Below are 13,574 nucleotides of genomic sequence, written 5' to 3'. Positions count from 1 at the left end.
TCAAAGGCAGATAAAAGTAACACCATCTCATAGGATATGAAGCTGCTAGGATGGATAAATGACGGCAAATAATCCTATAAGACCGGGTCTTTTTTATCATGAAACTCAGTGTCAAGGAGCAGGACAGGCGAATGTGAGCCATGGCATGAGGCAGGGGAAGCTTCGTTCGAGTGAACACCAAGATCTCAGTTCAACAATGAGGCCAAGACCATGTTGCATCAGCGCATGACTACATGAGTTCTTGTCCAATTTACAAGTATAGGACTACATGTGTGCTTGTCCATTACCGTCCGGGAATCAACCAGAAAGGTCTATTCCATGACCACGCTACTACGAGAGTTGCGGTTTACTATTGTGTAAGAGCAAGTTTAGTAGAGCCCTCAAACCCTTAAACTCCTAAAAATAACCGCTTTTTTTATAGTTTTCGCCGAAAAAACGCCATAGACTAGAACCTCTAAACCCTCAAACCCGTAAAAAAATTTAGAGGTCCAACCCTCAAATCATTTTGCAACCTGTAGAAGTAGGGGTTGAGAGGGAAATCTCCCCCAACCCGCACTCCTCCTCCTCTCTCACGCGGGAGGAAACTTCCACCTCCTCCCGGCCTCCTCCTCCCGCCGCCTCCTGCCGCGCCGGCCATGAAGGGCCCCGCCGCCGCCGCGCCCCCGCCCGTCGCGCCCGCCCCGGCGCCCGCCTCCGCCCCCGCCCACCCGACCGTGGCCGACGTGGTGGCGGCGACCCACGTCGGGGCCAAGCGGGGGCGGGCGGGCCTCGCACCTCCTCCTCCTCCCGCCTCCCCGGCTCCCGCCCCGGCCACCGTCACCGCCCCGGCGCCCGCCCCCGCCGCCTCGCCGACTCCAGCCCCGGCCACCAAGAAGAGTCGGCCGAAGGCGCCATCCAAGGTCGCCCCGGCCGTGAAGATGCCGCGGAAGAAGCCCGCGCCCCCGCCCGCCTCCGTCGCCGAACCTTCTTTCGTCGCCGTGGCCGAACCTCCTCGCGCCGCGCACGAGGTGTTCGAGAAAATGGCAACCCCAGCCTCGTTCATGGACCTCCTCCAAAACGCGGAGGTGGACCTCGGGGCTCCGCCTCTCGAACCCTTTAGGGTTGGTGACAACTTAGAGGAAGATGAGGAGGATGAAGGTGATGACGAGGAGGAAGTGGCCGAGATAGGGGAGGAGGCATTCACCGCCGCTTCCCGCCCACACGCGCGGTCGACAAACTACACCGAGGCGGAAGATATCCTCTTGGTTCGTGCTTGGGCAGCTGTGGGAATGGATGCAACCACCGGCACCGATCAAACCGGTAAACGGTATTGGCAAAGGATCGAGGAAACCTATTGTAGGATCAAGCCGAAGAATAGTGGGTTCATCTCTCGCACTTACCGGTCGCTTCAAGGCCGGTGGGAGTTGATAAAGCCCGCTTGTGCTCGTTGGAGTGCGGCCATGGACCAAGTGAGGGATGCACCACCTCGTGGAACCGTGGAGAGTGACTATGTGAGTACATATTTCTTCACTATTTTGATTATGTGTGTGTACTATGCTATTGGTGGGTTCTTATGTGATTTATGTGTGGTTGATAGGAGACAATTGCTGGCATGAGGTACAAGGAGATGGCCGCTTCCAAGGGCAAGCCAGTCCCATTTAAGCATGCTTGGACAATTCTTCAAACCTTTGACAAGTGGAAGTTGAGGGATCAAGAGACCGCACCAAAGAAGTCGGCAATGCTTAGGATGGATGATAGTGAAGATGAGGAGGAGAGGAACTTGAGCAAGCCCGAGGGAACCAAGAAGGGCAAGCTAAGGGTGAAGATGGAAGAAGAGGCGTCAAACCTAAGGGAGAAGATGGACCACATGATGAAGGCAAGAGAGGAATTGACAACGAAGACATTGGAGACGAAGCTTCTTAACACCGAGAAGAAGAAAGAGGTCAAGCTTGCACAAGTTGAAGCAAAGCGTGAAGAAGCAAAGCGCAAGGCCGAGTTGGAGGAGAAGATGATCAAGCTCAAAGAGGCAAAGGTATGGAAAGAACTCATGGTGGAAGAGAAAGAGCACATGATGATGTCCAAAAAGGACATGGATCAAGACCAATTGCAATGGTGGAAGGACTACAAGGAGGACATCGCGAAGAGGAAGAGGATGTTCCGTGTTGCGTCCTCTACTTTTTGAGGTGACACTCCGATGAGTAGTTGTGGCGATGGCGGTGTGTACGACTCCACCGGTGCCCATGGAGATGCTTGATGGAGCCCGCATGTGGTCTAGGAGATGGCGCCGAGGAGCAACTTTTTGGTGATGGTGCCGATGAGAGGAGGAAGATGATGATTTTGTGATGTAAACTATTAAATCATGCATCAATGATTGTCATTTGATAGTTTGTTTGGAAGTTGATTGTGTTCTTGTTGTCATAAATTGTGAGATGTCAAATGATAGATTTAAAGGTTGGGGTTGAGGCAAAGACTAGAATTCTCAAATCCAACCTTAAAGCAGTTTAAGGGTTGGATTTGAGGGTTCTAGTATTTGCCCCTGTTTTTTAACCCTTAAAAGTGTCAAAAAATGGCACTTCTCAACCCTTAAAACGGCTTTAAAGATTTGAGGGTTTAAGGGTTCTACTAATAATGCTCTGAGTGAACTCACCGGCAGATAGAGAAACATTAATTTGAGAACCCCGACGACCTCAAAGCGCCATATAAGCCTCGTACAATTACTATTGAACATCTTCTGCGACTCTTGTCCATATACGAAAAAAGGGTGGGCGCTCACCGCTCTAGATTTTCCATTTTAAGCTGGGTGTAGCTTGGATGATAATCATCCTTCCACTAGAGGGATATAAGCTGAGGGGCCGAGATGTTTGCAACCGGTTGATCATTTCTCAAACTATAATAAATGCAAGAGCTCACACTTAGAAATTAAAGCAGCTCATTGTTAGGCTGGTCATAGTGGGAGTAACTTAGTGAGCAACATAGCGCACTCTAATTTTTTTTTGCTTACGTGATAAATAGTTAATGAGAAGTAGTAACATAATATGTTACTATAACATAGCGCTTCCCAATACAAAATGAGTCTACAAGCTAATAAATGAAGCCATCTATGACACTACTACTATGTTACTTTGCACTATGAAGATAGTAATTTAGACTAGTGTCATATGCATGACACATGACACTAGTATAAGTTACTCCCCACTATGACTAGCCTAACAATGAGCTGCTCTAAGCCACGCAGACTCGACAGAGCCATTCACAGTAGAGAGTCTGAATGAATGGTGAAGTTGCCCAGACTAAGGGCATTATCTGATCGGAGATTCCTCAGCTCCATTTGTAGGAGAGAATCGGAGTGGATTGCGAAGTTGCGCACACCATGCGCATTATGAACAATGAGTCTCCGCAGTGGTGGGCACCGTGGCTAGGAGAGGGCGTCACCGAGCATTGACGAACCATGTAGCCGGACACGATTTAGGATAAGATTGGTGAGCCGGGCGAATACACCCGAAGATGGCACAACGAGACCAAGACGGCCTAGTTCGAGGCTGATGGACATGGCATCCTCGAAGCAGGGCAGCTCGAATGCGCCTCTTTCTCCGGCCTCGTCTAACGAGGTGTTCTCCTCAGTGTTGATGAGACGTAGATGGCCGGAGAGGCGGCGCGCGGCGATTTGAAGCCAGGCCACCATGGACTCGGTGGTGGCGTCAATGACGGCAACGTCGAGGAAGCCTAGGGTCGGCGCTTCATGGGTGGTGAGGGCGAGGCGTATGCGGTGGGGGTCATTGTGGGGGAGAAAGTGGAGCTCCGGGAGGAGCGTCCAGACGCGGAGCCAGCGGCGGGAGAGGACGCTGGTCCGCGCGGCCGCGGCGGCGTCGCGGATCTTGAGAAGGACGTCGATAAGAAGTTCGTGGAGATCTCCCTGCCGCGGTCCTCCATGGCGAAGCGATCTGGCGCGTCGCACTCGCTAGTTGGAGATCTGGAAGCGGGGGAAGCGGGGCGAAGTTGCCGACGCCGTCGCCATTGCGGCCAACGGGGAGTGAGAATTGGAAACCTGATTCTGAGGAGTGAGGAGTCACCGCCGTTTCTTTTTGCCCAAAATCTAAAAAGTGGACGCGCGCTAATTGACGAGAACGAGCGGCTGGGCTTTCTAGCCATGCATGAGTTGTTTTTTTGTCTGCTAGTGCATGTCGTTATCAGCATTTAATATGTTCATACTAGTTAATCTGATTTGAAAGAAACAGCTTCACGTATAATTATTTTGGTTTTCTGAATTTTTAAAAAGACATATCTTTCAAACCGCGCGTCGGAATTCAGATCCGTCTTCACTGTTGAATTCTTTGCGACGGGATCTTTAAAACTAGATCCCGCATGAGTATGTTTCGACGAAATTTTTTTATACCAACTTTCGCGCTATATTTGTGCAATTTCAGTACTGCTTTGTGCAACTTTAATACTGCATAATGCAATTATTTTCAAACCCAGTTTTTTGGAGCTGCATCCACAATAGTTGTAGTTGCACACATAGTAGTCCTAGTTGGCAGATGCAGGGCCATAGAGTTGCACAATCTGGTCCGCATAGTCGCATATGAATTGTCATATCTTGTAATGTAATCTAGTTGCACACACATTGATGTTTAGTTGGCATGTAACGTAGTCTAGTTGCGCACACATTGATGTTTAGTTGGCAGGACACTAGTTGCACACACATATGCTCAGTTGGCTTATAATTTAATCTAGTTGCACACGTATTGATGTTTTAGTTGGCAGGACACTAGTTGCACACACATATGCGCAATTGACGTGGCAATGTTGTATAGTTGCACACAAATTGATATTTAGTTGGCAGGACTAGTTACACATATATATGCTCAGTTGGCGTGGCAATGTAGTCTGGTTGCACACACATTAATGTTTAGTTGGCAGGACTATTGGCACACACATATACTCAGTTGGCGCGGCAATGTAGTTTAGTTACACACATTGATATTTAGTTGGCAGAAGGACTATTGGCACGCGCATATGCTTAGTTGACGCTGCATGTACTCTAGTTGCACACATATTGATATTTAGTTGGTGGAAAGATTAGTTCGTCGAGACATCCCCATATGAGATCTATTTTTAAAGAGCACGTTGCGAGGGTTCCAACGGTGAAAACGGTTCTTAATTTCGATGTGCGATCTAAAAGTTATAACTTTTTAAAAATTTGAAAATCTAAAATAAATACGCTCATACCTGTTCACATGTTTGCTCTTGTAGTACTTTTTTTAGTACGTGATATTTTTTCTAATTAGAATTGTTTTATCAATTGAAAGAGATAAATTATTATCTTTTATGGATTATGGACTAAAATTGTATGTTTTAGACCGGCCGTCCTTCTTTTTGGCGAGAGAGAGAGGAAGTGTGGTGGGCTGGTGGCGTTGTGATTACGGGCTAGGTAAGGGAAATGGACGGCCCACAAGCCTTGTGATTGTGGGCTCTACAATACGGGCTTGTCGGCCCGGTTACCATCAGGTCGGCCAGTCCAGAAGGATCAGCAATGGCGATCGACTGTTTCATCGCCCAGAAACATGTAGCAGCTTCGCCCAAGCGGCGGGCGGTGGAGCTCGGAGTACACTCGGTCACTCGGACACGGCCGGTGTCACCACGTGGCGGCGACAGCTGCGAGACTCTTGCCACGTTCGCCGCCACGCGCCATGCCCGCGGGGCTTCACTCCACCTTTATATCGGCCCCTCGCCACCCCGTGCCTTGCACCGTGCCATGAGCGCACTCCTCGCAACACCCACCAGAGCCCAGCCGTTTCTCCTTCTTCTTCACCGCCTCCGACCGAATCAGCTGCGTCCCCTCCCCGCCACCAGAGCGCTAGCTTCGTTTGCCGCGTCGTCACCAAGAGCACCGCCCACTCGCCGAGGGACCAGAGCGATGGCGTCGCAGAAGTTCCCGCCGCAGCAGCAGGACTGCCAGCCCGGCAAGGAGCACGCCATGGACCCCCGCCCCGAGACCCTCATCAAGAACTACAAGTCGGCCAACAAGCTCCAGGTAAAGCAGTTTTAACAGTTCTAGCACTGCTTGTCGATGGTCTTCCGTTAAGCTCCGGTTTTGATATGCATGTTGTGTGCGCGTGCAGGGCAAGGTGGCACTGGTGACCGGCGGCGACTCGGGCATCGGGCGCGCGGTGTGCCTGTGCTTCGCGCTGGAGGGCGCGACGGTGAACTTCACGTACGTGAAGGGGCACGAGGACAAGGACGCGGAGGAGACCCTGCAGGCGCTCCGCGACATCAAGTCCCGCACGGGCGCCGGCGAGCCCAAGGCGCTCCCGGGCGACCTCGGGTACGAGGAGAACTGCCGCAGGGTGGTGGAGGAGGTGGCGAACGCGCACGGCGGGCGCGTGGACATCCTCGTCAACAACGCGGCGGAGCAGTACGTCCGGCCCTGCATCACCGAGATCACCGAGCAGGACCTGGAGCGCGTGTTCCGCACCAACATCTTCTCCTACTTCCTCATGGCCAAGTTCGCGGTGAAGCACATGCGGCCCGGGTCCAGCATCATCAACACCACCTCCGTGAACGCGTACAAGGGCAACGCGACGCTGCTGGACTACACGGCCACCAAGGGCGCCATCGTGGCCTTCACCCGCGCGCTGTCTATGCAGCTGGCGGAGAAGGGGATCCGTGTCAACGGCGTCGCGCCGGGGCCCATCTGGACGCCGCTCATCCCGGCCTCCTTCCCGGAGGAGAAGGTGAAGCAGTTCGGGTCCGAGGTGCCCATGAAGCGCGCCGGGCAGCCCAGCGAGGTCGCGCCCAGCTTCGTCTTCCTGGCCAGCGAGCAGGACTCCTCCTACATCTCCGGCCAGATCCTCCACCCCAACGGTAACCCCATCATCACCAGCACCTTGCTGATTCTTCTCATCTTGACCATGAAATTCATTGCGTTCTTGTGTTGCTGGGTTGCAGGTGGCACCATCGTCAATAGCTAGATCAGGGATGGAGAAGATCGCGAAGAACAAGAGTGAAGTGTGTCCGTGGTGTGGTGTGTGGTATGTACGAGCAAGTGCGGCGTGTCGAGTCTCGAGTGTCAGCTGGTAGTAGTTCGGTTGTGTGTTCGGTAGGGGCTTTTGGCGCTGTAGCCACTTGGAAGCGTCAAGCGTTAAATAAATAATGTAACGTGCATGCAATGCAAGTTGAACTATGGGCATGCCCTGCCTCTGCTTGCTCCTGCTTTGTCAAAGACGGCTCCATCTTCTTGATGGTGGACGGATAAGACGTGAACGGGGTGATAGTGCATCCGGAGGCTGGAATCTGAATCTTTTCTCCACCTCCCAGAAGAAGCTCCCTCTACAGAAAGCGCAAGTAGAAAGTGAAGAGCGCCTTAAATCAAAGACATGTGTGCAGTTAAATAACTTTCTTTTGAAGCAGAAGTCACACACATCTGATACCCCTGCGGCGGTAGTTTCCCTACCTTCTATACGGGGCTTCAAAGAAAACCTTAATTTGGATGAACGAAAGTGAAGTGTTGACACATTAAATATCAAGTGAAATATTATTATTACACTAGCAGAACGCCCTGACCATCACCTCGACACGGATTCTTTCTTTTAGCGTTCACATAATCCATTTTTAGCTCTCTTATAATCTGCAAAAATAAGAGTGCATATTAAAATAAAATAAAATATATAAAACTTATATTTGCATTATCAAATATATGAAGAACAATTATTTATATGCATCTCTTTTGATTGTGCAGAACTCGGTCAGGTTCATTAAAAAGCTTTCTCAACATTTTTAAAGCACCATCTGGAGCCTAGGTTTTTATCTACAAAAGTGAATGTATAAATATATTAAAATAAGACATAAACTAAGATTAGTATAAATGCCCGTGTGTTGCAACGGAAGACAAACCTGACATGACATGGACTCGCCTAGGTGAATACACATAGTGATGATTTCATTATTTCATTATGGCCTTCAGCCATACTATCTTTACAAAACCGCTACAAATATATGCATTATTCATTTTATGGCTTTTCTAGTTGTATTTCTATAACCAGTGTTTTAGGTGTTATTCATCTATAATAATTTACTCCTTTCGTTTCTAAATATAAGTTTTTTTAGATATTTTAATTGGACTATAACATGCGGATGTATGTAGATATATTTTAAAGTATAGATTCACTCATTTTGCTCTGCATGTAGTCACTTGTTACTTGTTAGAATCTCTACTAAGACTTATATTTAAAAACGGGGAAGTACTAATTATTCGAGGTTAATACAAGAAATAGAAGGACTAAGAATTTCTCATTAACCAAGAATGAAGAACATGGGTAATTTTGTTCCTTTTAAACTTAGGAGATTTTTCTCTCGGACTTGGAACATTCTTCTCGGGAAGCCAGAACAATTTTACCAAAGTAATTATTATTCTTAAACCTGGAATGTTGTTCTGCTTGACAAAAGGATTCTAACTTAATCAACTACAATGAGATATCCTGTTTTTAACATAATAGAAAGATGATCTTTAAAAATGTCATCTAAATATACTTAAGTGGGATATTGTTTTAATTATCTTATCTAAACACAAACACAATAGGGCATTCCGTATATTATTTAGATGTCTATTTGTAAACTGTTTTTTTGGTTAGGCCATCGGTCTTACCGAAAAAGGCTTTCACCCCACTTTATAAATAAAGCAACCACCGAGCACAAAGTATCAAGGTCACAACAAAACACCACACACACTCACCCAAAGCCATCGCAGGCACGGTCCAACACACACACACCGATATAGAGACCCAAGTTCAGTTGTGGGCATAGCACAAGAAGCCCAACACAAAGCACACGATGAAACAACACAAAAACGGCAGGGCGATGGCGATGGCGAGGAGACGATGATCTAATTTGGTTCCGGTGGTGGTGGGGGAAGCGGTGGAGCCATCAGGAGAGCCATCGCGCGAAGCTGGGTGATGATGGAGGTGATGGCGTCTCTCTTCCTGGGACGGCTAAGCGGCCGCCAAAGCTGTAAGTAACCAGACCATTTGAACAAAGTGTCAGTAGCACGACGAAGAGGAATGCACTGAATCACAAGTTTATTCCTAACAGTCCACAATGTCCAGGCCAGCACCCAAATGGCTAGCCACCTAATGTGGCGCACTACGGGTGGGATCGCTTGGAGTTCGGCGAAGAGAGCGGGGAAGTTGTTGTGGTCCCAGCTTCCACCTGCTATCTCGCGGAAACAACTCCATAAGAACTGCGCGGACACGGTGAAGAAGATATGATTCGAATACTCTTCCGGCCCGCAGAGCGGGCAGCGCCCATCACCCGGGCCATTACGCTTCAGGACCTCCATGCCAGACGGGAGGCGGCCGCGGATCCATTGCCATAAGAAGATCCTAATTTTTAGTGGAAGGCGAATCTCCCAGATGGAGGTGAGCGCCTCATGGCCAGGCGAGGGGGCGATGGCCTGGTAAAGAGACTTTGGTGGAGAAATGTCTAGAAGGCTCTAACCGCCAACTGGTGCTGTCATCTTCGGTCGTAAGTTTCGGCGCGTGCAAGACAATGCAGTCGAGCAGCTCGTGCCAGTCGGCGGTCTCAGCCGGGCCAAAAGGCCTCTAGAACACGAGTTTCCCTAAGTTAATAAGGGCTGCCGAGACCGAGATCTGTGGGGCAACCGCTATGGAGAATAGGTCGAGAAAGCGGGCCCCGAGGGGCATGCCGCCAGTCCATCTGTCGAACCAGAACAAGGTGGCAGTGCCGGATCCGATCTCGATCGAGGTCCCAATCCAGAGGACTAGGAGGAGCTGGATGACGGATTGCCAGAATTGGGATCCCCCAGATCGCTGGCAGAAAGCGAGAGGCTGGCCTCGGAAGTATTTCTGCTGAATGATGCGAAGCCATAGGCCACCATCTACGTTGGCAATCCGCCAAAGCCACCGAGTCAGGAGGGCAATGTTCATGCGTTTGGATGACATAATCCCGAGTCCGCCCTGGTCGCGAGGCTTGCAGATCTCAGACCACCTAACCATGTGGTACTTCTGCTTGTCGCCCTCACCGGCCCAGAAGAAACGCCCCTGAACAGTGGCGATCTCATGATGAAGCGTCTCCGGAAGGCTGTAGAAGCTCATGATGAACAATAGCAGGATGGAGAGGGACGAGTTAATGAGCACCGTACAGGCCGCTTTCGAGAGCCACCGACCTTGCCAGGGCTTGATACGGTGCTGAAGTTTCCCCACCGTGGGGCGCATGACGGCCAACGTGAGCCTAGAATAACTAATGGGTATCCCCAGATAAGTTGTGGGAAAGCTCCCAAGCTGGCAGTTAAGCCGATCCGCAATACTCTAGCTCTCGCCTTGGGAGTATCCCAAGACCATCACCTTGCTCTTGTCGAAATTGACCCTGAGGCCAGACATCTGTTGGAAGCACAGCAGAAGGAACTTGAGGTTTGAAATATCACTCGCCGAGCCTTCCACCATGATGATGGTGTCATCCGCATATTGGAGAAGGGAGATCCCGTTCTCTCCAACAAGATGCGGGACGATCCCCTTTATGTGGCCCGCAGCCTTGGCCTTATCAAGGATGGCGGCCAGAGCATCGACCACCATATTAAATAGGAACTGGGAGAAGGGGTCGCCCCGGCGCACCCCACAGAAAGTGGGGAAGAATGGGCCAATCTCCCCATTAATGTTCACCACGGTCCGACCTGGGGATACCATCTGCATCACCCTAGTCACCCAACGATCGTCGAAACCCTTACGGATAAGACATTCCCGAAGGAAAGACCAGCTAACCGTGTCATAAACCTTGTGAAAGTCCAGTTTCAGGAAGACTGCCTTGAGGTGTTTGGAGTGGACCTCATGGAGTGCTTCGTGAAACACCAGGACTCCGTCAAGGATATAACAGCCCTGGATGAAGGCCGACTAGTCAGGGTGAGTGATCCATTCGACAATAGGAGCCACCCTAATGGCGTACCCCTTCGCGAGGATGCGGAAGATGACGTTAATCACCATAATCGGTCGGAATTGGCGGATATCCGAGGCCCCAGTCACTTTGGGGATGATGGTGATTACACCAAAGTTGAGCCGTGTGAGGTCAATGGACCCGACCAAGAACTCGTCAAATAGGACCATCACCTCAGGTTTTATCACCTCCCAGAAGGTCTGGAAGAACTTCACTGGGAGCCCATCTGGGTCGAGAGCCGAGGATGGATTCATGCCCTTAATAGCCGCCCAAACTTTAGCCTCAGAGAACGGTGCCGTGAGGGCCACGTTGTCCGCAGGCGAAACGCAACTGTGGGCAGGCCAAATATCTTGTGCCAGGGCAATACCTCCCCGAGGAGAGGCAGAGAATAGGTCTCTATAGAAGCCGTCTACATGAGCCTAGATGTCCTCGGGGCTCTGTAGGAGGGACTCTCCGTCCCAAAGGAGAGGGATGGAGTTCCGTCGTCGGCAGCCGTTCGCTATGGCCTGGAAGTAGGCGGTATTGGCGTCCCCTTTGAGGACCCAATTCTGAGTACCCCACAAACGCCAGTATGCCTCCTCGTCTGTGTAGATGACCGTGAGTTGGTCTTTCAAATCGTATCTAAGCATCCATTCGTCAGCCGAGAGGCCAGCGGTGTCAGCCCGCAGGTCGAGAGCCTGGATGTTTACAAGGAGAGCTTTTTTACGCTCCCGGATGTCGCGGCCGACGTTTGCACCCTAACCCTTCATGAATTGCCGTGACTGCTTGGCGCAGAAGTGCCAGTTGTCCATGGCTGAGAGGGATCGATGGGGGGCCTCACGCGCCTCGTACCATCGAGCGCCCACTGCGGCAGAGAACCCAGGTTGGCACAACTAGAAGATTTCAAACCGAAACCGGGGCGATATGGGGGACGCTCATTCTCCGAAGAGAGGAGTAGGGACACGTGATCTGAGCCAATCTGCGTAATCGCCCGGAGCGATGCTAGGGGGCAACGAATGTCATCCCACTCAGGGGAGGCGAAGACCCTGTCGAGAACGGAGCGAGTCGGCTGCACTTGTCGGTTTGTCCAAGTGAACCTGGCCCCGACTCGATCGAGCTCGCGAAGCCCCATGTCTGCAATGCAATCATTGAACATTTGCATTCACGGAAAGTTCACCAAATTATTGCTCTTATCTTCTTCCGACTGTATGAGGTTGAAATCACCTCCCACCACTACCGGGAGCTGGGCGGCTGCCACCTTCCTACGGAGCTCACCGAGGAAGGCCTCCGAGCGGCGGTGGTCGGCCGACCCATAAACCGCAATGATTTCCCATTTGAAGTTCAGGGCCCGCTTGAAAATCTCCATGCTTACGAAGAAGTCGCCCCGATCCATGCTACCTACCTCAAAGGTGGCATCCTTCACCCCAAGGAGGATGCCACCCGAGTGGCCCGTACTCCCACTAGAAGGGAGCCAGTGCCAAGAAAATAGGTCGGAGCTCAAGTGCTCGAGCTCCGATAGGGAGAATTCCACACACATGGTTTCTTGAATGGCCACAATGTCGATTCGCTCAGTCTGCATGTATTCGATTAGTTGGCAGCGTCGGCCATCTTGGCCAAAACAACGGATGTTCCAGATGAGAGTCCACATCACACATCCATCGGGGGGCTGCTTGACCCCAAGACACGAGAGGCGCTCTGGGCGCAGAGGGCAGCGGTGCGAGAGCGGGTGTGGCTGCGGATCTCAACTGTGGCGGTGGCCGTGCGAGGCGGCGCGCACGGGGCCGTCCCCGCAGGGGCGCCCTAAGAAGAAGGTAAGCGTGCACGGGCCTCGGCAAGGAGACCATCTAGGATTTCCCGTGCACGGATAGCCTCAATCTGAACTAGCGTGGGGGGGGGACCTCTCCCCGAAACACTATTGCCGAGTCCGCCACCACCATCGCGAGGTGGCCAAGCGGAGCCGACTCCAAGGCAGAAAAGGAGCATGTAGCGGAAGAGGCAGGGATGAGCGGTGTACCTGTTTCGAGGTTCCGGGCAGCGGCCTGGAGCTCTGCCTGTGCGGGGATAGGCAGAGCAGGGCTACCCACCAGTCTGGCCGCCTCGATCCGAGCACTGCGGCGTGAGAAGGTCACCGGAGACGAGGTCGACCTGGCCCACCTAGAGTAGGCCGCGGTCCGAGGGGGTGGAGGGGGCGCGGCCACCGGGGTGGTCACCACCACCTGCAGCCCCATGGCGGCGGAGTCCGGAGGCACCAGAGGCGGAGTAGGAGGAACCAAGCAGGGAGACCCATCGGGTGCCCGGGGGGCCGGAGTCAGCCCAGTCATGGGAGGCTGGACATCCACCCCCTGGGACGAGCTGGAAGTCGTCGCATGAAGTGCGGGGGAGAGCAGCGCCATCTCCGGGACGGCAGCCCCAGCGGGAGGTCCCGAGAGGGGAGGGTCCAGGACCGCCACGACCGCCCCCAGAAGCTCCTCCAAAGGAGCGGAAGTCAAGGGCGTGGCCGAACCGTGCGGGTCCGGGACGGTCCCGGTGGAGAGGGTGGCGAAGACATCAAGGAGAGGACTGTCAGGAGAGCGAGGCGATGAAGCTGGAAAGACCTGAAGGCTGGCGTCCGAAGCGTCGAGACCGTCGTCGGGCAAAGGAGGAGTGGCCGTGGAATGGGAGCGGCCGGCCCCAGCGCC

At 52.1% G+C, this 13,574-nt stretch overlaps 3 protein-coding genes across 3 annotated transcripts; 2 read left to right on the top strand and 1 right to left on the bottom strand.

Annotated features, from left to right (window-relative positions):
• Positions 1–1,019: 1,019 nt before the first annotated feature.
• Positions 1,020–2,161, top strand: LOC147990125 (uncharacterized). Its single transcript, XM_087513573.1, has 2 exons — positions 1,020–1,490; positions 1,577–2,161. The coding sequence occupies exons 1-2, from the start codon at positions 1,020–1,022 to the stop codon at positions 2,159–2,161; spliced, it is 1,056 nt and encodes a 351-aa protein (XP_087369699.1).
• A 1,233-nt stretch (positions 2,162–3,394) lies between these two features.
• On the bottom strand, positions 3,395–5,529 carry LOC147990124 (F-box protein At5g03100-like). The gene is made up of 2 exons (XM_087537185.1): positions 5,479–5,529; positions 3,395–3,853 (listed from the first exon to the last, which is right to left on the bottom strand). The coding sequence occupies exons 1-2, from the start codon at positions 5,527–5,529 to the stop codon at positions 3,395–3,397; spliced, it is 510 nt and encodes a 169-aa protein (XP_087393311.1).
• A 166-nt stretch (positions 5,530–5,695) lies between these two features.
• Positions 5,696–7,198, top strand: LOC125509148 (glucose and ribitol dehydrogenase homolog). Its single transcript, XM_048674081.2, has 3 exons — positions 5,696–6,010; positions 6,099–6,840; positions 6,925–7,198. The coding sequence occupies exons 1-3, from the start codon at positions 5,732–5,734 to the stop codon at positions 6,945–6,947; spliced, it is 1,044 nt and encodes a 347-aa protein (XP_048530038.1). The 5' UTR covers positions 5,696–5,731; the 3' UTR covers positions 6,948–7,198.
• Positions 7,199–13,574: the final 6,376 nt, after the last annotated feature.

This window comes from Triticum urartu, chromosome 1A, assembly GCF_056163025.1.
Source record: "Triticum urartu cultivar PI428250 chromosome 1A, HENAU_Tu73, whole genome shotgun sequence".
In the NCBI taxonomy this organism is placed as follows: Eukaryota; Viridiplantae; Streptophyta; class Magnoliopsida; order Poales; family Poaceae; genus Triticum; species Triticum urartu.
The sequence above is the reverse complement of the archived record's forward strand: the minus strand, read 5'-3'. Positions and strand labels throughout refer to the sequence as shown.

What these genes read in the sequence shown, in the direction of transcription:
- LOC147990125 (XM_087513573.1), top strand. Translation starts at nt 1,020, where the DNA reads ATGGCAACCCCAGCCTCGTTCATGGACCTCCTCCAAAACGCGGAGGTG. An exon ending in GAACCGTGGAGAGTGACTAT is followed by an intron (nt 1,491 to 1,576) that starts GTGAGTACATAT and finishes TGTGGTTGATAG; the next exon opens with GAGACAATTGCTGGCATGAG.
- LOC147990124 (XM_087537185.1), bottom strand. Translation starts at nt 5,529, where the DNA reads ATGAAACAGTCGATCGCCATTGCTGATCCTTCTGGACTGGCCGACCTG. An exon ending in CTGGACTGGCCGACCTGATG is followed by an intron (nt 3,854 to 5,478) that starts GTAACCGGGCCG and finishes GTCCTTCTCAAG; the next exon opens with ATCCGCGACGCCGCCGCGGC.
- LOC125509148 (XM_048674081.2), top strand. Translation starts at nt 5,732, where the DNA reads ATGAGCGCACTCCTCGCAACACCCACCAGAGCCCAGCCGTTTCTCCTT. An exon ending in AGTCGGCCAACAAGCTCCAG is followed by an intron (nt 6,011 to 6,098) that starts GTAAAGCAGTTT and finishes GTGCGCGTGCAG; the next exon opens with GGCAAGGTGGCACTGGTGAC. An exon ending in CCAGATCCTCCACCCCAACG is followed by an intron (nt 6,841 to 6,924) that starts GTAACCCCATCA and finishes GCTGGGTTGCAG; the next exon opens with GTGGCACCATCGTCAATAGC.